The sequence below is a fragment of the Apteryx mantelli genome, chromosome 2 (genome assembly GCF_036417845.1).
Source record: "Apteryx mantelli isolate bAptMan1 chromosome 2, bAptMan1.hap1, whole genome shotgun sequence".
Lineage (NCBI taxonomy): Eukaryota > Metazoa > Chordata > Aves > Apterygiformes > Apterygidae > Apteryx > Apteryx mantelli.
In genome coordinates, this window is record NC_089979.1 from 121,789,220 (window position 1) to 121,817,105 (window position 27,886).

General features: G+C 40.3%; 1 protein-coding gene across 2 annotated transcripts; it reads left to right on the forward strand.

Moving 5' to 3' along the window:
• Positions 1-521: 521 nt before the first annotated feature.
• On the forward strand, positions 522-27,422 carry PIK3R4 (phosphoinositide-3-kinase regulatory subunit 4). Of its 2 annotated transcripts, XM_013950782.2 has the most exons (19): positions 522-1,319; positions 2,667-2,800; positions 2,968-3,550; positions 5,835-5,969; positions 7,592-7,813; positions 10,316-10,489; positions 11,721-11,866; positions 13,888-14,091; positions 14,893-15,094; positions 16,618-16,817; positions 17,957-18,167; positions 20,582-20,747; positions 21,220-21,384; positions 22,614-22,825; positions 23,084-23,215; positions 23,947-24,047; positions 25,114-25,202; positions 25,665-25,773; positions 26,794-27,422. In XM_013950782.2, the coding sequence occupies exons 1-19, from the start codon at positions 590-592 to the stop codon at positions 26,962-26,964; spliced, it is 4,086 nt and encodes a 1,361-aa protein (XP_013806236.1). In that variant the 5' UTR covers positions 522-589; the 3' UTR covers positions 26,965-27,422. The 2 variants fall into 2 exon arrangements, with proteins under 2 accessions (XP_013806236.1, XP_067147514.1); XM_067291413.1 differs by lacking the exon at positions 13,888-14,091 and having other exon boundaries at positions 524-1,319.
• The last annotated feature ends 464 nt before the right edge of the window (positions 27,423-27,886 follow it).

Genomic DNA, 27,886 nt, shown 5'->3' on the forward strand with positions numbered 1-27,886 from the left:
GGAAATAAGGCAAGACTCGCGCACGCCTGGGCACGGTGGAGCGACGCGGCCGTTACTCCCCCAACTGCCGCGGGCGGGGCAAGGCGCGCGCGTGGGCGGGCGGTGCAGGATGTGATCTCACGGCACCGCCCCTTCCCCCGCCCGCCTCGTGGTGCCGGTTCCGCCGCCCGCGTCCCGCCTCGCTCCATCCCGCGGCCGGGGGAGGGCCCGGCTCTGCCTGGGGCGGGCGGCCGGGGCGGCCGCGGCCGGTGAGCGCCGGAGCCGGGGCTGGGGGCTGGAGGCTGCGGGGGCAGCCGCTCCCCCCGCCCGAGGGGTGCTGCCCCGGCGGGAGCGCGGGGCCAGCGGCGGGGCGGCTGCCCCCTCCGCGGGGCGGGGGGAAAAGGGAGAGGATCCGTAAATCGGCGTTGCCCGCGGGGAAGCCGCCGCCGCGCCGCGCTGCGGGAGCGCCGGGCCCCGCGGAGGGGCGGCGGTGTGGGGGCGCGCGCTGACTTTATCTCTCGCCTCGTTTCTCAGGTTTGCGCCCGCGCAGCCGGCCTGCGAGCGGCCCGGGCCCGGCCTCGGCCTCGGCGCGCTGCCCGGTGGTGCCACCATGGGGAACCAGCTGGCTGGCATTGCCCCGTCTCAGATCCTCTCGGTGGACAGCTATTTCTCAGACATCCACGACTTCGAGTATGACAAAAGCCTGGGGAGCACCCGCTTCTTCAAGGTTGCCCGAGCCAAGCACCGGGAAGGCCTGGTGGTTGTCAAGGTATTTGCAATTCAGGATCCGACTTTACCCTTAACGAGCTACAAGCAAGAGCTGGAGGAGCTGAAGATAAGGTTGCACTCAGCACAGAACTGCCTTCCCTTTCAGAAGGCAACTTTGTCTGAAAAGGCTGCAATGCTTTTCAGACAGTACGTGAGGGATAACCTTTACGATCGAATTAGTACTAGGCCATTCCTAAATAACATTGAAAAAAGGTGGATAGCTTTCCAGATCCTTACTGCGGTGGACCAAGCACACAAATCTGGAGTTCGCCATGGGGACATTAAAACTGAAAACATTATGGTGACCAGCTGGAACTGGGTTCTTCTAACTGACTTTGCCAGTTTTAAACCAACTTATCTTCCTGAAGACAATCCCGCTGACTTCAATTATTTCTTTGACACCTCACGGAGGAGAACATGTTACATCGCTCCTGAGCGCTTTGTTGATGGTAGTATGTTTGCTACAGAGCTGGAAAACATGCGGGATCCTTCAACGCCTTTGGTAGACTTGGCAAATAGCAATCAGCGATCAAGAGGAGAGCTAAAACGTGCAATGGATATCTTTTCTGCAGGTACTTGAGTGATCCAGAAAGATCAGTGTGCTATTTATGGTGGTGTATCCTGGTGCAGAAAAGCTTGGGGTTTTTTTTCCTCTTCTTTTTTTTCAGTGGGCTTAGAGAACAGCATGTAGAGAAACTTTCTCATTTTAAGCATAGGTCTGACAACTCCAAATCTTTTATCCACAGAAATAGTGGGAGCATAATAGTAAGCTACATAAATCACATGCATCAGCACACTAGCTGAGCAGGCAGAGTGCGAACTATCCTGTTTTGGCCTAGCCCTGCTCTGGAGAAGAAGTGGTTCTACAAGCCACAGAGAGTGATCTTGCAGCTGAGGTCCTGAGGACACGTAGTACGTGCCTCATGGGGGCCCAAGAGGGCATCCACTTCAAGAACCTGTCACTGGCTTGCCTGAGACCCAGCTGTCTGGGAATTGACTCAGCTTTTGGGGCAGGTTGGCAATATCAGCTTTAGCAGCCCCTTCTCATTTCATTTTTCCCACAGACAGGAAGTTGGATAACTCAGTAAGCCCCTGTCATTATAATCCCACTCACAAATACATGATACAGTCCTATTTGGGGAGCTTCTCTTGAATCTTGTGCTTGTCTTGAGCAGCTTGAAAGCTGTAAATTTAGTCCTTTTAAAAAAAAAAAAAAAAAAAAAAAAGGTTGGAAGTCTGAATTTAAAGACAATGCTTACTTCATTTTACAAGCTGCTCCATACAGGCAAGCTTCCAGGGTATTCCACTGATTTAGTGAGATGCTGACCTCTGGGAACAAACTACGGAATGGGGAAACAAGCCTTTGAAGAGAATGTGTATACAGATTCATGTATGTAATAGGGGGGGTTGTGTTTGGCAATCTTGTTATTTCTCACAGTGTTTATGAGCTTGTCTGAATGAATGTATGCTGTCCCTCAACATCACTGCAGAAGCAGAGGTTATTTTTTTTACCTTCCATGAAACAGTCGCTAATTTTGACCTCCTGCCTGGTCCATGCTGACTTACTGGCAATCTTCTTCCATGTGACAATGATGTGGGTTCCTTTTCTGGTGTTGTATTTTTCTAGTTGGCAGGTGATTGAAGTCAGTGCCTCATGTTTCCCAATTGCAAACTCCTCTGCTGTTGGCATGTTTGAAATAGAATACTTGGGAGTCATGCAGGCATCAAGTGCAAAAGCCAGTTTTTGGAGATTGAGATGCTATCCTCTTTCCCCAAGTCAATTTGGCAACCCCTTTACCTTATTTTTAATTCATCTAAGAGTCATGTAAGGTATGTTCTTGTCTGCATATGGACAGCAGAGGTGAAGTGGCTGTTCTATAATCCTCTGACATCCTTGGTCTTTTTCTTTTTTTTTCCAGGATGCGTAATAGCAGAGCTCTTCACAGAAGGTGTACCCTTGTTTGATTTATCTCAGCTTTTGGCGTACAGAAATGGCCTCTTTTCCCCTGATCAAGTCCTAAACAAAATTGAAGACCATAGTATCAGAGAACTGGTAAGGATGGACTGCAGCATTAGACCCGTTTGTGTGGTTTGTTTGTAGTTTACTTCACCTACTTGGTGACAGATTGCTTATTGGTTTTGGGGAGGTTTTTTTGCATTACAAATGTCTAAACCTTTAACCTTTTTCTCCTGCTCCTTCCTACCTCTGCCTTTCTCAAGGTCACTCAGATGGTCCATCGTGAGCCAGATAAACGTTTAGCAGCTGAAGATTATTTGAAACAACAACGTAACAATGCATTTCCTGAAATATTTTACACTTTCCTTCAGCCTTACATGGCCCAGTTTGCCAAGGAAACGTTTGTATCAGCAGATGAGCGTATATTGGTCATACGTAAAGATCTGGACAACATCATTCACAATCTCTGTGGGCATGACCGCACAGAGAAAGCCGAGGGAGAGACAAAAGAGAATGGGCTGGTTATTCTAGTGTCTGTGATAACTTCCTGTTTACAGACTCTCAAATATTGCGATTCAAAACTGGCTGCTTTGGAACTGATTCTTCATTTAGCACCGAGATTAAGTGTAGAGATTCTGCTGGATCGTATTACTCCTTATCTGTTACATTTCAGCAATGACTCTGTGCCCAGGGTGAGGGCAGAATCTGTGAGGACACTAACTAAAGTTCTTGCTCTCGTCAAAGAGGTGCCACGCAATGATATTAATATTTACCCAGAATACATTCTGCCAGGCATTGCACACTTGGCCCAAGATGAAGCCACTATCGTCAGACTTGCATATGCTGGTAAGAGGAAACCCAACCAAAACTCCAAATCTTGTGGGGGTTTTTTCTGTATTTTCCTAATTATGTTCTCCTCTACCCAATATCATCGTGCAACTTGCTGTTTTCATTACAGTAAATCTTCCCAGAAGCCTCAGAAATGACTGCAGGTCATTTCTGTGTTAGCTTACCTGTGTCTGCATACCTGTGTTAGCTTAAGCTAATTGGCGCAGGTGGTGGCGGCAGCTTAGTACTTAATGTGAGTTGACTTGCATTAACAAATGAGTTTCCGATCTAGATTTGTACCCAAAGTAAATAAAACAATTGTGTATAAAATAGTTGACACTGTTTGCTCTCTATTAGATGATTTTTTTTCTTAATTAAAATTCATTCTTCTCTGTAGTTCTGCATGTAAAAACAACTTGCAGAATAGGCATGTTTGTTCTGGACTGGTACCTGGATGTAGCACACTGCAGGTCTGCTCACAGCCAGCATGAGGGGTCAGAGCGGTAGAGCCCCATGCTCAGGGAAGCAAGGCTAGATAAACAAGAGTGTAACAAATCACAGTCATTGTGTATCAAAGGGTGTTAACAGGGCTTTCTGGGCTTGCCTGCCATATGTAGCTTTTATTAGTGTATCTTAATTGACATTTCACTAGCTCAGATTGTTTGCTTAGAGTGGACTGATTGCCATGAGTAAATAGGAGATTCATTTAAAGCATCAGATTGTTATGCTTCACAGTTATTTTCCTACAAAATTAAACTTGATATTCAGTGGCGGAAATCATATTACTTGCTATGTGATAGATTGGCTTATACCTTAGCAGATGCTTTTTTTGTACATTATTCAGATATCTGAATTCTGTCCAGTTCAGAAAGAAGTTTTCTAGCCATATCCTTATTTACCATTTACTACATACCCTTATTTGTTATTACTAGATTACTCGATTATTCTAGCAAATCAGAATTCAGTTGAAAATGTCCTAGATGATTTTTTTTCTTTTCTTTATGAAGTAAGATGATAAAACTAACATTAATTATTGAAGGCAATACATAGTTAATGGAACCAATTATTTTTGGTCACCTTGGTCTTCCAGGTTTAGAACTATATAGAAGAACCTTTTTCTCACCCCTTGTTTTTATGTTTGGATTAGGAAAAGAAAACAAGCCTTAAGAAATTACAGTTTATTCATAATGCATTTTTAAATTAACTAATATAGAACTGAACTTGTTAAACAAATGGAAATGGAAAAAAAAAACCTAAAGCAATCTATTTTTCTGCAAGTACAGAAAGGCTACAAACAGTACCCAACAGACTCCAGTTGCACCTGCTTATACAGAGATTCTCTCTGTTCAGTGGTTTGACTTTCTAATTTCAAACTGGGTAACAGCTAGAATATTTGCAGTAATATGGAGTGACTATATGAATTATAAATGGTTCCATCTGAAATGGGTTGCCTTCATTTCAAAGAGCTTTTTTTTTTTTTAAAGAAAATAATTAAATATAAAATAGTCTTTTTTTATTACTATTTTGAATGTATTTTAATACTTGAATGAACTTGTGTTGCCATAGCACACTTTTTGGAAGTGGTTAAATTGGTGACTTACAGGATTTGACCTGGTCTGTGGACAGCCTCCATTGGCATGCTGCTGTTGTCTAAGAACAACTGCTTAGGTTGGACTTGTGCCTTGACAGGATTATTCCTGTGCCAGCAATGGCCTGACCCATATAGTCTTGCTTCAGCAGCTTCTAAACAGTGCAGGACAGTGCCAGATTGTCTGGAAAGAGATGGGGGAGAAGTGTCTTAAAACTGGGATCCAGCCCTCAGGAATAACCCTGTTGTTTACCCTCTAGGGTAATAATAAATGCATATGCTGGAGTGCCTTTTTGTGTTGTTTTTGTTGCAGTCTACCATGCTGACATCTTAGTTAATTTGGTTTAATTGTCCTTTAAGTTTCATGAAGTTATTTAATCATTAGGCTGGGATTAGGTGACATTTAGAGCTATTCTAGATGACTAAAACCAGTCGTCATTGCATTTGATGTCCTTATAATTTTTCCACTCATTTACATGACCAAAGTACTGTGTAATTTGATGTACCTGGCAGCTTCACTGGGGCCAGAGACAGCATATACTGAGTTAGAGCTGAAGTGGGTAGACAGAGCATGTGGTGTAATTTCAATGCTGTTTGCCCATCATTCCTGGTGTTGTCAGTGGTAATGATGTCAGTGGTAAAATAATTCCCTGGGGAGCACCAGACTGATCTAAAAAACAGAACAATCCTCAACGAAAACATTTTCCTTTGCAGAAAACATAGCCTTGTTGGCAGAAACAGCTCTGAGATTTCTGGAATTAGTACAGCTGAAAAATCTGAATATGGAAAATGAACCAAATGGTGAAGAAATGGATGAAACATCTCACCCTAGCGATAACTATGACACAGGTAATGTCACTTCTGCTTACTTTGGATTGCTTATAGGAGCTTTGGCCCATGATTTGCTACTATGTTTCCACTGATTTTTTTTTTCCTCATCTCTAGGAGTTTAGCCTTGCTATTAAATGGGAAAAATGCTTTGCCTCAGTCAATATCAAAGTGTGTCTGTTGCGGCTTCATGCTGAAGCTGCATATCCAGCTTCACCCATGGTCCCATAAACAAGCTAGAAGCATGAAAGATGCAAAGGTGACTGTGTTCCAAATACCACTGCCACTGAAGTGCCAGGCAGGCGTTAGCTTTGAAAAACCTGGTAATGGCCTTGTTGTAGTAATGTATTTTTCTGTCATTCTTCCTCTTCTCTTCCTATGCCTGGCAATTCTTGCAGATCTTTTGTCTGAAGATGCTGATTGTATAGATGTTCTTGAGCAGTAATGTTGCTATCTTCACCAATTGGAGCACAGAAGATGAGTTAAAATCCTAAGGATGGATGTGCTCTCACTTTTTTTTTTTTTAAGGAGGGATGAGTAATATGTGACCTGTGTGTGAGTTCCAAGGTCTTTTAGTACATATAGATTTCCTGAACAATGCCAGGCAAGTTTTCTGAGTTGAGAAGGGTTTGTGATTAAAAATATGTCATTTTTGTTGTGGGTCAAGTGGATTAGTCTGTGACTAATTATAATTGTTAAAGAACCTGCACATGCTCCATCTGGCAGGAAAAAAGATGTGTTTCAAATAGTTACAGAATTATATTTAAAATTATTTAAAAAGACAAATCCCCTTCAAGTTCCTTCACTTAAGGCACTAGGTGTTTGGAATTGCTCAGCTGTGTCAGAAAGGAAGCCCCATCCTACAGACTGTATTTCTAAGAGGTACTGTCCTGCATCCCTCAGAATAGCTTGAAGATGAAAGAAATGATGTGAGGAAGAACAAAGTTTGAATAGTTCTATTCTTTTTACCCTTTTAAAACTAAGCATTAGAAATTTGAACCCAGAAGGAAAATGTTCATGTGATTAATGAACAGACTTATGCAGCCAATTAACTTGTCTTCCGATGGGCTGTGGGCAAATGGTAATCGGCCGGCAAAGCTGGGATAGCAACATCTGAAAATTTTACTGTGCTTGTTGAGAACCTCCCTTGTATTGCTTTTGTTATTGGCTCCTGCATCAACAGTGCTGTTATTTCCATTTAATAGAAAAGCCTCATAAACTATTTCAGTTGTTCAGTTAGTGTGATGTGTGGTGTGTTTTTGTTTTTTGGGAGGTGTGTTTTTGGGGTTGTGTTTTTGAAGTTGCATCATGGAGTGGAAGCCAGGGACCAGGTCATTTTAGAATTTTTAGCTGGCATATTTAGGGTAACTGCTAATCCTTAATGAAATTGGAAGTATGCACTTTCCCTGGTATTGTTTTTCTCTGTATTATTAATGAAGCTAATCCATCTTCCTAATCAAAAATATATTGCTAATCTATTGTCAGTTTAAAAACTTTGAAATCAGCAGTCTCTATCTTCATTGTCCGTCTTACGGAGGCAGGCATTCTTTGGGTGACATCTTAGCTTAACTCCTTTGGCAGCAGGTAGCACATATGTGCACGTATTGTTTCTTGCCCACTTGAGTGTCTACTGTCTCTTGCAGAGCTGCAAGCCTTGCATGAAATGGTCCAGCAGAAAGTTGTTACTTTGCTAAGTGACCCGGAAAATATTGTGAAACAAACACTAATGGAAAATGGAATAACACGTCTCTGCGTCTTTTTTGGACGACAAAAAGCCAACGATGTTCTTTTGTCTCATATGATCACTTTCTTAAATGATAAGAATGACTGGCACCTTCGGGGAGCTTTCTTTGACAGCATAGTTGGTATGTATTTGGTTTTGGCCACACATAATCATATAATTCTGTTTTTATAGATCCTAGAAATTGTTAATAGTCATAGAAATCTTTACAGGAAAGGACTTTTCTATCCTTTTAATAAAGGACACAGCTGAATTATTGGGTGTAAATCTTTCTTTTTGGAGTAAAGAAGAAACACTGTAAATACAAATATCTAAGTTTTTGTAGCCCCTGTATTTAATAAGGAGACTGATGCATTTAAAATTAGGCTAGATTAACATCAAAAAGTTTAAATACTATTTCTTTTCTTAAATTTTTTGAGTTTTTGCTGAAGCTACTAACTGAAAGCTAGGTTATGACAAATCCTGACACTGAAAGCCTGTTAGTAGATGCATCACTTTGCATGTGTGCACAGTCCTTTTAACTTCAATAGAACTGTTTGTATGATGAAAACTATGCATCAGTATAGCCTATAATCTGATAATGTTTTTTAGTGGTCTAAAACCTCACTGTTAGTTCAGAAAACTTAATAAATTTTAAAAATCTTACCAGTGAATTCACAGCTTTTCTTATTAGCTGTTTAGTATATCTGATGGATCCATGTATGTGCTAAAATATTCCATGTGAGTATTGCTGAGAGTCACTGCTCAGGTTTTGCAGGTCAAGAAACCTTTTCTTTAGCGGACTGCAGTACCATTACCTGGTACTTCTGGTACATGGCAAGAAAAAGGAGCGTGATCAAACTTCCAGAAGAGTCATTATGATATGCACATGCTCCATTACAGCTGGAAGCTATTAAATGCTGGGCTGGCAAACCCTGCCAAGATAAAACGCTGATACTTGCCGGAATTATTTTAGGAGGAGCAATGGGGTGGTCCAAGCACAGGTCTCAGAGTGTCTTGATTTCTTGCAAAATGCATGTAGAGAGATATGAGACAATCGGTGATAGAGCCAAGACACGCAACCTGTTAAACTCCTCCTTCTCTCCCAGTACCTGTTTAAAACCTCCAGTATTCAGATGAAGTTCTACATTTAGATTTTTGTTTCACACTCTTTTTACCCAAAGCTTTTGCACGTTTTTAAAACTGAGCTCTGTAATTCGTATTCAAGAGTGTGCAGCTACTGCTGCCTGTGGCTGTGGGCAGATACTCCTTGATGCCATTGTTACAGAAGAGTATTTCCCTTCTCTGTGCCATTTGTCTCTTCTTTCTCTCTTCCTTTTAGCAACTCATTGCAATGCCCAGCATTAATACATTATCACTTCTACTCTCATATGGTAATAAAGTTATTTTGTGCTTTATCTTGATTATGGTGGGAAGAAAATATGTTGAATTTTGTAGTATTTGTCAACCCTGAATCTCTGAGTGAGAAGCAGAGACAGTTATGGTCCACGCCGTATATCGTATGTGATGGTCAGCAGCAATGATGGGTATGGGCTGTTCAATGAAAAACTAATTTCTCTCTCCTGAGGCTGATCAGAGACCTTGCTCAGTTGTTGTTTATAGGAAGGAATGTTAGCTTGATGGACGTAAAGCTAGAGGAACAGTCTGAAATTCAGTGATTCTGTGATTCCTGACAATTGCCAGAGACTGATCATAGTAGATGGGTTTATCAAATCCAAACAAGCAATTCCAGATGAGAGTTTCATGTCATCACTGACTGGCTGCTGTGTGGGGAAGGAGCCCAGGGGCCTCAAAGAGCTTACGCTAATTTTTGCTTTCAATTCTGGCTTCTTTCTAAGACTTTGAAATATATTTTAAAATTGAATTTAATTTTGAAATTAGGGGCAAAGTGGCTTCATGATAACTTAATACTGATACTTAATTATTTTTTCTGAACTTTTATGACAGTCAATAATGCGAGACTAGTTAACTAAACAGAAAACCTTGCAGGAACTTAAGGCTAGAAGAGTTCTGGAAGACTCTTCTAAAAGTCAGTTTTTGACTGTTAGTGATGCTTTAGTGGATAAATGCATAGCTGTTATAGGCTTTCCTTATTGCTATTCAAATTACCACTACTGGTAAACAAAAGACAAAAAATCCTGCCAAGGGAACCTTTCATCCTCCCTCATTTGTCCCTTTCCCTTTACAAATGTGGCACTGCATCCCCACCTTTTAGTTGCTGTTACTGCCTCTTTGTTTCAGACTTTTCTTGGCCAGCTGTGGGTTTGCTTCCAGCCTGGCTGTCTGGGAGGGCCTCTGCAGGCACAGGGGTCTGCTCTTGTCGAACAACTTTCAGGATATTGGCCAAACTTTGTACAGAAAGCACCTTCCTTCTTTTTTAATGACTAATCATCTATTTTTCAGATGTGTCCATGGAGATACTAAAGAGATACGTAAAACCATCAATGAACATTTCTGTCTTATTTTAAAAGTTTGTTTTTGTTTTAATTTCAGGTGTAGATGATGTAGACCTTGTAGTGTTAAATCATTTAACTTTTCATGTTATGCCGTGTAGAATAGCAATTTTAAACTTTGGGGAAAGGCAAGGAAGTGCTACTGTAGATTTTCATGTCTCTTTTTGTTTCAGGTGTTGCTGCTTACGTTGGCTGGCAAAGCTCATCAATCCTGAAACCTCTGCTTCAGCAAGGTCTCAGTGATGCTGAAGAATTTGTCATTTATAAGGCCCTCAATGCTCTTACTTGTATGTGCCAGTTAGGGCTCTTGCAAAAGCCCCATATTTATGAATTTGCTTGTGATATTGGTAAGTTGGCAAATTGGAAACTAGCTTGTTTTTCTATTTAAAAAAAAAAAAAGAAATACTATATAAAGCTTTACTGTCAGCTTGGTTGTCCAGTATGCAAACCTATGGCACTGTTCTCAAATACTGGTAGTTGCGTTAATGGACTGTTGCTAGTTAGACTGTGTTAGTGCCCAGGAGTCCAAAATAATCATTTTGATGGAATGAATTGGAAGTGTTGTCTCTGACTTTATACAAGATAGGAACAAACAACACTCTTTTTACCTAATCTTTTGAGTCCAACAGCCTTCTGCTTTCTGATCTTTCCTTATTCCTCATGTCAACCTCCAGTCAGGAGAAATTCCTGGTTACTTCTGGAAGTTGATCAGACACATAACTTGCAAACTTTCTCTTATCTGCCAGCCTTTGTGGGGGGAAGAAAATTCAACCCTTCGGACAATACATGACCCTATCTTTTTCCTGTTTCAGGCACCATAAAATCTCATTTAACTCATTCACAATCTGTAATAGCACCTTGAATACAGAGTTGGTCTCCCCTGCTTCCCCATCAGGCTTATTATCTTAATTTAGCCATGTGTGAGATTCACCAGTTGTTTATGTAAAGGACCAACTGGTCTTTTGAGACTTAATCTGCTTCTTCCTAATGTTATGGCTTTTAAAATACACTCAAAATTTGAGGCAGATGAGCAGTGATTATATCTCATGACTGAATACAGTCCTTTGATTATAGCTATTTAAAACTCACCTAATTTTGATTTGATTTGATCTGAGCCTGACAAGAAAACTTGCTGATATTCTTAAATATGAATAGCGGCTATTCAGGGAGGGGAGGGGAAGAAGGAATAAAATATTTCCTTTTAAAAATTAAAAACACTGGTATTAGGATGCTCCAGTTGTTCAATTTAAAGTTAGGATTTATTTTTGGATTAATTGTTTTTGAAAACCTGGAGCTGGAATTTAGGGAATGAAATGCTTAAATAGGAAATTGTTTTTTGGCAACAGCAAGGAAAGAGCATTAAACTTTTCAACACCATGATGAGTCTGGGGCCAGTGAAGTCCATGAAATAACTTTCTCATTATGGATGTCCTAACCCTTGGTGCTCTGCAGGAGGAGGGGCTGAATTTGGAGATGGTTCTAGGGGAAGGAAATTGAGACATCACAAGCTGCCAAATACAGGATGATTCTGTCTGTTTAGTTTGAATGACATATTTTAACAGCCTAATTTTCTTTCAGCACCTTTCCTGTGCCACCCTAATCTTTGGATACGTTATGGTGCAGTGGGATTTATCACTGTGGTAGCACAATATTTAAATATTGCTGATGTCTACTGCAAGCTAATGCCATACCTCCAGCCTTTTATCACACAGCCAATAATACAGGTAATACTTAAATATTGATGTGAATATACCTTAACCAATCATAACTCCTGGGTCTGTCTTGGCCATGGTGCTGGGTATAAGAATATTAGACTGTTTTTTTTTAAATTAAGATTAGAGATAATAGTTTCTTGATTTCTGCTAGTAGACATTGACAGATGTGGCTTTGTTTCAAGTCTTTCTCTGCCATGTTTGCAATCAACCTGTTGCAGTATTGTGATAGTTTATAGGAGTCTAAAAGCCATGAAAAGTTTGCTGTGAAAAGTGCTACAAATACAATTATTTTTTTCTAGAAGACAGTAATCTATGTGCAGGTGTTTGTGTTCTGTATTTCTGTCTGCAGGGCTGAGTATTCCAGCCCTACCTGCCCCACTAGCATGTCTAACTGTGTGCCTGACCCCCTGAAAACATGAACAGTCTTGTTACCTAGCAATTGCCACGCTTGTGATTTCAGCAATGCTATTCATGTGCATGAATGCTTTGCCAAGAGTGCTGGCAGAGTGCTCAGCATGAATGAGTTAAGTCACTGCATAACAGCCCGTGCCTAGTAATGGCCTGCATAACGTTGGCATGTGATTATATAGACATCTTTGTGTGTAACTTTAGGATCTGTATAATGCATCTTTTGGGTGATTAAACGGAGAAGAAACCATACACATTTGCAGTATGTACACTGAACATGTCTTTAACATTCTCATAAACCATGGAGGTAGTAACTTTGTTAAATATATTTTTCCTTGTTTGCATCTTCCTAGATGATTTTTGCTACATTTTAGGTATTGGTTGATAAATTACTGTCTTGCTCATTTCCCACTTCATTAAAATCTTTTCTTCACTGTAAAACACTAAATATAGTAAAAAAAAGTAAAGGGTAACATTGAGTAGGATTACAATAAAGAAACTTTCACCTTGAACTCATTTTGAAGTTGTTTTTCCTGTGGCCAGTCAGTTATGAGGAACAAATTATAGTAATAAGATCTTCTGGCACTGTTGTGAATAAAGAATTGCAGTCCCCTCCCTACCACCCCCAGTAATTATTTTGAGTATTCAAACTTGCATACAGGCATTGATGTCGTAATTTGTGGCCAAATTAAGCTTAGCAGTTTAACTCTGAGACTGCAACTTGGTGTCTGTTCCATGAATATGGATTTCCCCACCACTGCCACCATCTTAAGACCTACTCTTGAAACACAAAACATCAAACACTAAACAAATGTGTGTACTGAAAGGAATGTTAGGGCGGCAAGTAATCTGGATTGTGTACAAGACTGTATTTCTCCAGACGTGTTCTCTGGAGCAGACACTGAATCAAGACCACCTAGAATAGAAACCTGTTGTTTTTTGTTGTAGTGGTAACGAACAATCTTTAATGACTTCCCCAGAGTTAGCAGTTCTAAATTATGCCTTAATTCATCAGTTTCCTGTGGCTGTTTACTAATCTAATATGCTTTGAGTATTACTTAGTTACATGCTTGAGCATCCTTATGCCCCTCTGTACATAGGAGGAAACATGGTAATCTGACAGACACAGGGAAAGACTTCTTCTAATTAGTGTTTTTACAGGGTAAATGTAGGTCAAATCATGACAGTGTTTGAAATAGCCATTGCACCAGCAATAGAATTTTTAATCCCATCTAGCAGTACCAAGTTAAAATTCTCAGACTGCTGTAAGAAGAGGGAAAGAGAACAAAGGAAATGTGATAAGATCAACGCAGGGAAAGATCTTGCTTTCAGGAAAGGAGAGAAGTTCAATCTAGATTATTGGCAGAGTCATGTGCAGTAAGTTTGAAGTTCTAGAATGATTCTTCTCATTGTAAGTTCGAAAGCATCTCTTTCATGACAGAGCTAGAAACTGCTTTTTAGAACTTGCCTTCAGAGGAAGAGACTGGTTTTATATTTGCAGGCTGTAGGTTTAATTACTGACTTTCAAGCTAGAAAACAAAAGTGAAACCATTGCAGATATGAGACAATAGCATTTACTGTTGGCTTCCTTGCTGACTGCTCTTTTTTTTTTTGAACTGCAGATAGATAAAGAAATAGTTCTGCTAAGTGTACTTAAAGAACCTGTCAGCCGTTCCATATTTGATTATGTTTTAAGATCAAAGGATATCACAAGCCTCTTTAGACACCTTCACATGCGTCAGAAGAAGAGGAATGGTGCTCTCCCTGACTGCCCACCACCAGAGGACCCTGCCATTGCACAGCTGCTGAAGAAACTACTTTCACAAGTGACTATTTTTTAATTTGTGCTTTAAAAGTCAGGCTTGAGACTCTTGGGCCTGTATATCTGCACAGAGCCTAACCTTCCAGGCACTGCTCTGAGGGGCTGCCAGTCCCAGGTTCTGATCATGCAAACCATTGACTTCACTGATTTCAGTATATGATTGTAGGAGAAAGAGTTCAGAAATCAAGATTCTTAAGAGATCTGCCAGAAATAGGGCAGCCACATACCTGGATTTCCCCAAAACATCCTCTTTTTTTTAAAGACTTTGGCTGTATGTCTCAAATTTCTGATGCATCTGAGATGTATCAGTTTTACAGAACATGCACTGTGTGGTGTGTTGGAGAGGAGTATAGGAGACTTAGTATTAGACATGCATTTAACAGTGCCAAGGCCAAAGGGAGATGGAAAGCTTAGAGACTTATAAGAAAAGAGGTTCACTAAGAATCACCCTCCCAAAGCAGTGAGAACTGTGAAGAGGAAGGACTTGCAGCTGTGTGGGTTTGGTTTTCTCCTATGTCTTATGAACTGTAAGCCTGGTCCAGCAGGCAAATAAGTAGTACTTAAATGCTGTCTGCCCTTGCACCATTCCTAAGCTTGCTCCTGAGGAGGAAGGATATTGTCTTATACTACAGCAGCTTACCCAAAGACTGTATGAATGATAGACTGCTGTCTTGAGTTCTGGGGATGCACTCTCTCCTTTTGCTTCTGAGCCAGTCATTAATCTTATTGCTTCATACAACTTCATGCCTCGATGCATGTTCTTGTCCAAAAAAGAAATAATAATATCTTTTCTCTTATCCTGTAGGGCATGACTGAGGAGGAAGAAGACAAGCTATTAGCACTAAAAGACTTTATGTTAAAATCAAATAAAGCTAAAGCCAATATAGTGGATCAGAGCCACCTGCATGACAGCAGTCAAAAAGGGGTGATTGACTTGTCAGCTCTGGGCATAACTGGGAGACAAGTGGATCTTGTTAAAACAAAGCAGGAGCCTGATGACAAACGTGGTTGGTATATTTTGTGGTCTATATGGATAGATAAAGTATAGTCTTTCTTTTAGGGGCAGAGAGTGAAGTCTTTAATTTACTTAGCAAATGTTTTCAATATTTCAGTCTATATAATTATTAGTGTTGTTGCCATCCTCAGTGAGTTTGCAGTAAGAAAACCAGCACAGTTTCTCTGTAGCTTGATGCTATTTGAAATGTGAGGAGCTGAAATGTTCTCTGAATCAGTGAAAGATTGGAATATTTGACTCTGAACGATTTTAAATTAGTTTGACTCCATTTGCAATAGCAGCATGTGCAGATTGTTCAGCTGGTTGTGACAAACAGGACTAGTTGCCCATGGTAATCCAGTGTAAATGATGAAGGCTGCATTTCTGCTGCCTCCCTTTCCTCTCAAAAAGTGATGAACTCTTTAACTGTGGAAAATTCAGAATGCTTTTTTGAGGTACCCTGGGGGAAAATCGGGTATTGGCGTGATGCTAAAACAGGCCGACACTGAGGAGTGCTAAATGTCACTCATTCACAAAGTATACGCTTTTTGCCTTAGGATTCTTCAGCTGCCCATCCTCTCCCCCCCCCCCCCCCTTTCTGTTGCCTGCTCTTCTTTCTGCTTGAAAAACCTCTTATTTCCATGTTCAGTTTTGAAATCCACATGCTGCTAACTCTGTTCCAGTTCTGTATCCCCCAAGTTCTTGTACTTCAGGCAATTCTAGTCTCCTCTTTGCTCTCTCAAACCTGCAAGTCCCTCTTCTGTACAATCATTGACAGGCACTATGTTTTTAGATGTAAAAATAGAGAAATATCTGCCAACAGTTTGACTATTGCCATCTTAGTTCCAGAATTAAGATTCTTGTCTGCAAATGTTCTGCATGTCATTTTCAAGGAAAGTATATAAGTATGGTGTTTCTTTTTTTTTTTTTGCATCCCGTGGCATCAGGAGTAGACAGGGTTTAAAAGTCAGTATGTATATGAAGTCTGTTCTTGAAATGATTTCTTTCACCCAAAACTGTTGGCCTACAGAGTTGTCTTGCCTCTGACTTTTCTTCATGGACTTCATCCAGATTTAAATTCTCATACGTTTCTACTTCTCTTTTTATGTTTTGTAGTTTTAAGTGATCCCAAGGGAATGCTTACCTAATACTCTACTAGACACTCATCTCTTGTCTTATGCTAGTAATGAATTAACTCTCATATGGAAAAATTTGTCATGTGAAGTCTAACTTTGCAGCCTTCTAGATGTAAAATATCCTGGTACTGGAATGAATTATTAGTTGGTTCAACTGTAGGATTAAGAAGGTGTAAACAGAGCACTTGCCATGTGTGTTCTGTTTGCCTCTAAAATCCCCATCAGCTGGCTTAAACAACCTGGCAGTATATTTTTTCTTTATTAACTACATAAATAATAAATCAGTATATAAACATTGGACTTGCATGTAGCCTGAAAGTCATGACCAACCTAAATGAATGTTGTGATGATTACATATCTATCTATATCCCTTTTTTTTTCCTCTCTTGACTGCTTACAGCTAGAAAACATGTAAAGCAAGATTCAAATGTAAATGAAGAATGGAAAAGCATGTTTGGGTCCTTGGAACCATCTAACATCTCTCAGCCAATACCCAAAGGACATGGGCAAACTACTGATCCTGAACCCATCCAGGCTGGGAAACCACTTCGTTCGGAGTCCTCAGCTGGCATTTGTGCCAATCTGTCATCCTCTCCACAGGTACTGCTGAAAAATACTGTCTTTGCATCTCAGACTGAAATCATTCAGTCGTTTTGAAGCCCAGTGGGACTACACTGACATGGTGTTCTCGTTTTATTTGGAGGTTATTTTACATCTGTGCTGTGCTCTGGCATTTTTCCTCAGCTGAGTAGCTAACTTTCAATTTCTTATTTTTAAAATAAGAATTGAGAGAAGATGAGGATAGGTTTAGTCACATGAACAGCAGTATTTCACTAGCAAATATGTGCCTTGTATTAAGGGATGGGGCTTTGTGGATTAGCCAGGTATTGGGCTATTAGGCAAATTTTAGGCAAATATTAGGCTGTTAGCAAATTAACCTATCCTGGCAGGAAAGACTTTCCCTCAAATCGTAGACCCTGATGCATGTTGAGAGGAAGAGAAGAGATACCATGACTTTGATTTGCAACATGGGAATTGGTGTATCACATCACAGCAGCATTTAGGTATCCTGTTCTTGTAGTACTCAGCACTGGTCACGGAGGGAAGGGTAAAGGAGCCTTGCAGGTTGTGGAGTCATGTCTTGACACTGAACACTGCTTTCTATCCAGCTACTAGCTGGAGATTAATTTCTGCTAGCTTTAAATGAGCGTTCACTCTGGAACTAAAGGGAAACACTCTATGCTTGTTTCTAAAGCCCAGTATAAGAAAAACAGTCATTTGAGAGCTAAGTTGTCACTCTGTCAGGGTTAAGAGCAATAACTGCTTATGTAACATTAAGAGGTGTGCACAACATATTACAGTTTTACAAATAGAATGCATAACAGACTAGACAAACAGGGTAGAACAGGTAAGTGGTTACATTTTTCTTTAATATTTTCCACTATTTTTGGTTGTTTTGCAAAAACTTTGAGTTTGTATCGTGGTGTCTCTCAAATCTGTTATTTTCTTTAATTGGGTTGCTATTGTATACCCATGTTCAAACCAATCACTTCTGCAAACACCAAATTTTTTTGTGCTAATTCATGGCTAACTGAACTAATAAAGTTTTCCATTTTTCTTCTGAAAAAAGAAATCTGCTTACCAAGACCCAATAATTTTAAGAGCAGGATGCGTGTGTGTTTGCACGTGCATGTGCCTAGAATCTGATGTATGCATTTTTAAGTGCTGTTGTCTTACAGGCCACCGATGGGATGATTGTTCAACCTAGGAAACCGACTATACAGGTATTGAGCAGTACTGCATCCCCTTCTGCCTACCAGTTGCGCATCACCACTTGCAAAACTGAACTTCAGCAGTTGATCCAGCAGAAACGAGAACAATGTAACGCAGAAAGAATTGCTAAACAGATGATGGAGAATGCAGAGTGGGAGAGTAAACCCCCACCTCCAGGTAAATCTCAGGCCACTGAGGTTATCAGACAAAAAGGAAAAGAAAATGTCTTGAGTCAAAATATAATCACCCCAAGGGGAAAAAAATTAGGGAAACATGAAATTGTCAGTTTAGGAAATGTGCTTACTGGGCAGAATACCTATTTGACAAAATATATGTATGACCTGTGAAAGAGGGGCTGGAGCCCACATCCTTACCTGTGTAGTAACAGACCCAAAACACTGGTCTAGAGCCCTGTGTGCGCTCTCTGTTCCAGTGAGTTTTCTGTAGCGGAATGTTTGCAACAGGGTATGTGGCAGGTGACTTGCCATCCTGTAATAGCCTGTGGCTCAGTTTGGGCAAGAGGAGAAGCACTGCGCTGGGAGGCAGGAAATGTATTTTGCTTGGGGTCATTCCAAATTCTCAGTCATCCTGCATGAATGTTGTAACCATTTGGCCAGGTTTTCTTACAGAGTAGCACATGTACCAGGGTGAGCTGTTTGATCTGCCCTTGCTTACCGAGGAGCCTGCCCCCGCTAGCAGTGGTGACAGTGACACAGGTGCCCAGCCACAAACAGAAGATGTGTGCCCGCTATACTGCACCGTTGCTTTCAGAGGGGAAGGAGAGACATTATTACCTCTTGTTCCTCTTCCTTTACCAAAAAGGAGCAACACTCAGGTTTTGCTAATTATGGCTTTGGCAGCAACCTTGGGAGAAAACACTGGGCTTTAAATCTCAGACAACTTCCTGCTGCCTGAAGTTAAATTTTGAAGCTCCAAACTGAGACTGGGATTTACCCGGATTAGTCCTGAGCATTTTCTCCATTCCACATGCTTGTTGCTGGGTATCCCATGTGGAGATGCCTGACTGCTGTCTACTGATGGGAGCTCCTGTGTTTAAACTACAGATGTTGGGAGCCAGACCTTTACCAGCTAAGCTTGCAGTAATTAACAAGGTGGTGCTAAAGTCGCCAAAAGGTGAATCTAATGTCAGTGTACCGACCTAGGCATATATAGCTACCACATCAGTTTAAGGGAAGTAGTAGAAAATCATCAGGAAAATGATCCAACCAGGTAACATTTGGGCATCACTAATCTTGACTGAGCTTGGCTAGGCCATGTGTTCATCTTTTTGAGGAGTGTTATATAACGTGTGAAATAGTTTGTCCTAATTAAAGTCACTGACTTGCTCTGTTCTCACAAGTCACTGAGTGACAGAAAAATATTCATATTTAAAGTCTGTGTCTTATTCCAACACGTGCCATGATCTGTACTTCATTAATCTTCATCTGTAGTTAAGCCTTCCCTGAAGCAGATGTCTTAGAAGTGCAGCTAGATACTTCTGTATTTCAGAGGGGGAAATATATCACACAAAATGTTGGCAATTGCTTGGCAGGGTTTATTGCATGGTAGCTCAACTCCTCAATTTCTTTTTGAAGAACTTAAGTAGACTTTCTATGGGCTTTAGAAGAGCCATCATTGCATTTTTATTAGATATGTAAGGCTGACAACGTAGTATGCGATGCAACATTGAGTCTGTCATTTAAACACTCTACAATCAATCCAGGAACTTAAGTCTGCTCAAATGTGTTGCTCATTATGTATGTTTTGGTCATTTGAGGGGTTGTTGTTTGCAGCACAGCAATCTGCATGGGCTTATTACAGGAAAACTGTGCACTAGTACCTCCACAATATCTACATATTCTGAAGGCTCTTTGTCATATCACTGAATGTACATGGAGCCTATCCAAAAAAACACCCATCCAGTTCTGGCAAAAGGCTTTAGTTTAGAGTCTAGGAAATAGGCTCTTGCCCTCAACTGATAAAATGTATTACCCATTTTTTAACATACAAAGGTAGTCCTGTGTAAGATTTTGTTGGTTTAGATCAAGCAAGATTCATTTGAGTGGAACTTGCTTTCGCTTCCTCGTTTCACTGCCAGCATCAAGTCTTACAATAGCGACAGTGCACACGTATCAAGCTGCGGCTGGCACAGCATTTCCAGATACTGTGCTGAAGCCCCTGTAAAGCAGAGAAGATCCTCCATAATGAGTCCCAGCAATGATGTGAGCAGAGAAGCTCTACCAGCCACAGTAGCTGGGGGAGCCATTATTTTGGCAACAGGTGACTAGAAACAAGATGGAAAAAGGACAGCAATGCATGGCTAAGGCGGTGAGATAAGCAATGCTGGTATTGCTTTTGGCTGGTCTCAGAATATCCTGTTTAACAGTAGTAAAAAGTTTTGCAGAGGTGTTTAAACACCTAATTGCCATCCACACCAGTGGAAGATTGGCATGTCGGGGCCTTCTATGCTTTGCAGCTGTAGTGGCTGTATCCCAATATATCTATTGGTAGATAGGATCAGGGGAGTTTTTATGATCCTACTAGGTTATAAAATCAACCCCAAACTTTATTGTATTGCTTTTTCCCTGTAGGATGGCGTCCCAAAGGACTGTTGGTAGCTCACCTTCACGAGCACAAGTCTGCAGTGAACCGCATTCGAGTCTCTGATGAACATTCCATTTTTGCCACTTGCTCAAACGATGGCACAGTGAAAATCTGGAACAGCCAAAAAATGGAAGGAAAAACTACTACAACCAGGTAGCTGCTGTTTTAGAATGGAAAATAATTAGAGCAAAATATGAATCATTATTATGCATACACTGGAGATTTCAATAATGAAATATACTGGTCTCCTTGCATGCAACTATAAAACATCAGATTGCATTCACTCGCAATTTTTGTTCTTTTCTAACTAATTGGAACACCAAAGGAACTGTTTCACAGTTGCAGTAATTACAGGCTTTTTGAATTCACTTTTATGTGTATAACGATATGTTGGCACTGCTGTTCAAAGCCACCTGAGTTTTTTGGAACAAACTAGCCTTACGCTTAACTGTCTTATCCACTGATATTTGCAGCAGAAAAGCTGTATTGCTGGTTGAAGCACAAATGGGTGGTATAGGGGCTGACAGTCCTCTGAGAAATGTCTTTGAGTGCCACAAAAAACAATTTTCTCTCTCTCTCTCTCTCTCTCATTTCCCCCCCCCCCCCCCAACTCTTTACTGTTTAGATCAATTCTGACGTACTCTCGGATTGGAGGACATGTCAAGACACTGACATTCTGCCAAGGCTCACATTATTTGGCTCTAGCTTCAGATAACGGTGCCATCCAGCTTCTTGGGATTGAAGCTTCAAAGCTCCCTAAATCTCCTAAAATTCATCCAATACAGAGCAGGTATACACTTACAGTGGTAAAATCTCACTGCAGAGCTCGAGCTGTTAGTATAGCCCTTGGTCAGTGTGTCTTTTCTCCAGGATTCCTGCTGGCTGATGCCAGGCTGCAGTGAAAGGCTGCAATCAGTGATCTTATGCTGAATTATAAAGAAAGGTTGAAAGGCTAAAAAGTGGGGTTAATGACTGGTAGCTTTAGGTTATTGATGCTTATTGCATCTCTGGACTAGTTATGTGCTTGAATCAATCAGTCTGGCTTATTTTTCAATTCTTGTATTTATACACTGGCATTAGTAGTTTCTTACCTCCTCTGTTACAATGTTAATATTTATAAAGCAATTTTGGAGGTTCTTTTGTAGGTAATAAGATAAATGTTCACAAATGTACATTGCATGGCTTGGCTTCAGGCCTGCAAGTTTTTCTCCCAGACTCCTAATGGGAGGGAGGTGGCAAAGATATGGGGGATGCAAGACTTCTTAGGGAAAGGTTTGGAGATGATTTAACCCTTTTTTACCTCTCTCCCTGTGAACAATTTGAATATTTGGCACTGTTTCTCACAGCTTATTCTTCTAGCTTGAGTGAGGGGCACATCCAAGTTCCACTCTGTTTGGGCCCTATCAAGTTTAGTAACCCATCTCAGAGAACTTTTTTCTGTCCAAAGGAAGAAAAGAAGGAAAAAAAAAAAAAGGTTTTGTCCCAGATGTCCTCTCTTATTTGGAATTAAGTTCATAAATGAAATAACACAAATATAATGGATATGGAAACTGCAAACCAGAGACATATTCCATTCAGTCCACACTGCATTTGTGCCTGAAGGTGTCTATTTGCACATGCTGTAAGTGATTGTTTACAGTGCCGGCAGTATGACAGTGGAGAAGATAAAGCCATGTACTGTTCCTGCCCACAAACTTTGGGTAGATGAGTATCTAACAAACATGGAGTGTGAATCTAGCAGAAATATCTGATGCACACTGGGAGACCCAGGGCACAGAGTTATGTTGATGTTTGCAAAGAGTTGCTGACAGCATTTTACTAGCCTGCAGGTCTTGTAGGCAAAGAGGTTTGAGAGAGTGTAAGCATCTGGTGTACTAAAATTGGAAAGTACTTTCTGGCAGAGGCCTTGGGAAGTAACGTGAAGAAGAAAATGCTGTCCAGCATTAGCTAGTAGGAGGAGCAGTAAGAAGCAAACATATTATCCCCCTGAGTTTAATTAGTTTATTTCTTTTAACCCAGGTCCTTAGATTTGAAGGATGATGGGTGTGTGGTAGATATGCATCACTTCAATTCAGGAGCGCAGTCAGTGTTGGCTTATGGTACGGTTAATGGATCTCTGGTTGGATGGGATTTGAGATCTAGCAGCAACGCTTGGACACTGAAACATGATTTGAAGTTAGGCCTCATAACATCATTTGCTGTGGACATACACCAGTGCTGGCTGTGTATTGGTAAGCTTGATTTTCTTATAGCTTGCTTTGGTTTTCTTTTACAATAACTGTAGCTCAAGCTTCTGCTTGATCTGGTTGACTGAGGGTATGCTTTTCTCCAACAAGGGGAGGGAAATCCCTCCTGATCTACTTGTAGGAAGTATTCTGCTTTGTAGCTATCTGAGGCTGAAGTCCCATATACCTAGGAACAGAACACAAGGATACAGGTGAAAACCTGTGCAATTGTCCCTCTGACTGTGGAAAGCTTTCTCTCATCAGGTACAAGCAATGGTACCATGGCATGTTGGGACATGAGGTTTCAGTTACCGATCTCCAGCCATTCCCATCCTTCCAAAGCCCGAATCAGACGCTTGCTCATGCATCCTGTCTATCAGTCCTGGGTGATTGCAGGTAAAAGAGATCTTAAACTTACCTAACAATTGTCAAAGGTTGTGATTAAAGAAGCTTGTTTCAACTTCTGCTGCCAGCGCTGGGGCCTTTTTGCTTTTTCTCTCTTGCTTGTGCTTACCTTGGGTAGAGGGAAAGGGAAAATTCATAGTAGTGTTCTGCCATTGTGCCCTTCTTGGCTTTTTAAAATTAAAAAAAAAAAAAGGGGGGGTAGTAATGGAGCTGATAAAGTTGCTACAAAATGAGAGTAATTTGAGCTTCATATTTTACTTAAACTTGCTTTTTAACTAAAATAAGTCAAACCTATGAACCGCCCTAGGAGCTAAATAAATTTCTTGAAGAGGAAAAAAAAAACCAAACACAAAAACAAGACATGCTTCTCTGTGCTTGCTCACTTGGTTCTTCCCTGCTAAAAAACAAACCAGTGACAAAGTTTACCATTTTGGAATATTACTAAGAAGTGCTTACTTCCTAGGTTGGTGTCAAATATGTAAACAGTCCCTTTAACAGAATTCTTGGCCTGTGTACAATGGAACATGGGTGTGAAACTGCACTGTAGCAATTGAAGTCTATAATCTTGCATTGCTCCCTTAAACTGCCCAGGAGTAATCTCCAAATTCCCTGGTGACCTTGCTGAACAGACCATTCGTTATCCTCAGAGAGGGATGGGAAGTTATCCAGGGAGGAAACTATATGTATTTCATTTGTATGTGTTGGCAATATCTTCCCTGTAGCTGTTCAAGGCAATAATGAAGTCTCCATGTGGGATATGGAAACTGGTGATCGACGCTTCACTTTGTGGGCCAGCAGTGCACCTCCTCTTTCAGAATTGCAGGTCTGGGATCTTTTTTCTTTCGCATTTCTGTTTTGTGTCCTGGGATAAAATAACCTCAGTCTCCATGCTGTGCATCAGTCCAGTTACCTGTCTGCATGGCCTTGCCAGTCTGGCACCAGAAACTTGTCCTGGGATTTATTTTGGCACTGTAATTATATTTTGCTGTCAAAATCAACTCCCTTTTGTAAAACAGCAGTGTAAGCTGAATCTGTGCTGATGTCTTCCACTGTCTGTGGAATATACATGTGACGCTTGCTGTATCCTGTCGCATTCTCACAAACCAGTGAGCCAACCAAGCCTGTAAAGATTTTAGCAAAGACAAAATTCACAGTATGGTGCTTTGTGCTTACTTTTACTTTCTGTTTGGGGGATTGTGGGTACCTCAGTAAGCATCTATTGTTTTGCACGCTCCTTCTGCTCCCTCTGTAAAATATGCCACCGCTATACTTAGCTGTAAGTTTAGAGTGTGAAGTTCCTCTGTTTCTAGGAGTTAATTGGAGAAAGAGTAATTTGGAATATCTTCCTTACAATGCAAATACATAGATAAAAAATAACCACAAATTTCTTCTATAATTGTTATAAATTCAGATCTGGAATTTACCTAAACTTGAATTTGTACAAGCTACAAAGATTGCAAGTTCATTTTGGTCACTCGCTTTGCAAAACCAAGCAGGGAACTCCGATTCAGCTAGTTTTCTGTTGTGCGCCTTCCTTCCTGCCTTCATAGCTTAAAGGTTTGAACATCCCTTTGCCTTTCAACAGGATTCACCTGCATGATTCTGTTAGAAATAATCTCTCCCATTTGTCATTATTGGGAACGCTTTTTGGAATCTTAGAAATTGTTACAGGGAGTTAAATCTGTTGCATTGCTCTGTGAACCATAAGGAACAAAAGGAAGTATTTTACCTTTAAGGTATTAAGATGTGACCTGTTAACAAAGTAAATTGGCATTTGTCACAAACATTTCTAAATCGAATGAATGACTATGGTAAAGAATGAATCCCCTTTGTGAAGCATGGCAACAGCTATTGGTAACTTTTTTATATACGTATCTCTTCCCTACTAGCCTTCTCCTAACAGCATCCATGGAATATACTGTAGTCCAGCATCTGGTAATCCTATATTACTGACAGCAGGCTCAGACATGAAAATAAGGTAATAATTAAAAAAAAAAAGTGGTTGTTTTTTTTTTTGGCACTCCACCCTCTTACCCCTACCCTGCCAGTGTATTAAATTTTGCCAAGCATTACATAAGTAAGCTTCAGCATTATTGTTTTGCCTTTTTGGAGATGTGTTCATTAGTAAGCATCAGTGAGTTGAGGGGACTGTGTTCTCAGCAAAAGTAATGCAAAACTCGGTCCTCTGTGAAGCACAGACAATTGTGCCATTTTGTAAAGTTTTTGATAGGCTTCGTGGCAAGAAGTGAAACAAGTTCTCCTGTTTAAGCCTGATATGAATATTGATTTCTCTGCACCTGTCTCTTCCACTAAGTGTAGAAAGCATATAGCATTTGTGCTCATTCATTTTCACTGTAAAAGCATGACAGCTTTTAAAAAGAGGTATTAAGCTGATAACAAAACTTAACACCACAGCTTTATTTTGTTTCTTTATTTTTAGGTTTTGGGATCTAGCCTATCCTGAGAGATCATATGTAATTGCAGGAAGCTCTAATTGCCCATCTGTTTCTTACTACAGGAAGATAATTGAGGGCACAGAGGTGGTTCAGGTATTTTGTTTTTTTGATAGAAACCTTTGGGATAGCTCTTTTGGGTTAGGTTAATTGCATGATGGCTTTAATTGTAACTGTCTTTTTTATGGATGGTGTCAGCATTATGTTTTGAGTCATTTAGGAAGAAGTTATTTTAAAAGAAAGTTCTTCATGACAAAATAAGACTTATCAAGTATTTGTATGCAGAAGTCAGTCATGTTTCTTTTGGTATATTGGTTGCCTTAATACTTTTGACTTTGATCCATCTTTGGAATGTCTGTTATGTAGGATTTTAGCAGTACAATTCAGGACATGTATTAGGAGGGGTCCAAAATATTTTGGTAGCAGAACTTCAGTAGTTTTTAATACATCCCTCAGAGTAACTTCTGGAACTGGCAGTTTTAGTAGTTGTTGAGCAGAAGAATGTTTTGTTTCAGTGTAATTGAAGGAATGTTGCTTCAAAGGTGACTGTAGAAAATACTGAAACATCTTTACCTGTCTCCATAATTTGCAGATGTACTAGACAATTTTTCATATAATTCATCCCTTTTATAAGAGTTAAAAAAAAACTTAGAGAGTCCAGGCCAGTTAGGGTCTATCTATGGACTATGATAGTAGAGCGCATTTCATGTGAAGTTCTTAAACATCTATATTCCTGCTATAGAACCAGTGCTTGAAAAACCTTGGGAAGCTAAGATATATGTAATGCTGTAGCTTCCCCCTCCCCCCCCATAGGAATGTCAAATCATACTAGTTATTCTCATTGAAGTAAATGAGAAATAACTGTGATTTTTTCCTAATCGGACAGCTGTCATGTCAGCTCCAATCAAGATCCAGGTTGTGCATGAGAGAGAGAACTGAGGCAAAGAGTAATCAGAAGAGAACTGTCAAAGGGTCATTGTGGATTTTTTTTCTTTTTTAATATAAAGAGTTTTCTTGGGAATTCAGAAATATGGGTTGTCTTACACTGGCAAATAAGAGGGACTGTTTCGCTTTGCAAATGCTTTCTGAATATAATTTTCACTTTTTTTTGTATAGGAAATTCAAAACAAGCAGAAACTGGGGCCCACTGATGAGACCCCTCGAAGGGGTCCAGAGTCTCTCCCAGTCGGACATCATGATATTATTACAGATATTGCAACTTTCCAGACCACTCAAGGGTTTATAGTAACTGCGTCAAGGGATGGAATTGTTAAAGTATGGAAATAGAAGTTGCACTAATATATAGTATGTAAATATTTGTAATAAAGAAATGGTGTTACAATGAAGTTTTTGAGGACTGTTTCCAGATCATGGAATAGAACGGACTTTAAAGACTATAAGGGTGATGATAAAATCAGTTATCAGAATCTTACCACCCTATTACAAGCACTTCTTAATCACTCGTTTTATTAATGGTATTTGGTATCTGTAGCATTTCCTTGAAATACCAAGCAGTTTATGAAGAAAATGTTTAGCCTAGTGATGACTACATTGTTCTTCAAGATTCTTTCAGAAAATGATTTAAAAAGTCCCACATTACAGATTATAAATGTGTAAAAAGCAAACAACTGGTAAAACTACTTTGACATCTTTTTCCTATGTTGAATCTGAGAAATGAAATAAGAACCAGTTGCACTAATGTCCCTGCATATTCTATTAAGTATAATAAAGTCCACTTGAGCTTCCATGTTTGGTCTGTCTGGGTCTGTTGATATCCATTGTTCCTCTGTTTAGTCTCAGTTGCCAGAGCTGTTGGGCTGTTAATTATACTTTGAGATCAGCTTAACCTGGTCTCAGATCCCAAACTGTATTTCATGTGTCTTGCTTTAAACTTGACTCTAGTGCTTGAGCTCTGGTGTCCAGGGAGCCTAGAGCAGCACTCAAGCCCAGGGTGGTGTTGCTCTCTGTCCTTCAGTATGGATATGAAAAGTAGCCAAAATACAAGGTTTCAGCAGAAAGTATTTCCTAATCATGCAATGTTCATGTGAAAAGCAGTCCTGGAGGTCAAACTTAGGAGGTAAACTTTCTCACCACTCCTCCACTGTCCAGTCCAGATTTTCAAACTTCCAGATCTTCAGTCTTTCTGTTTTAAGCATTATCTGCATTTCTAGGTTCTGCTTTACATGGATAAAAGGTTATTTACCCCTAA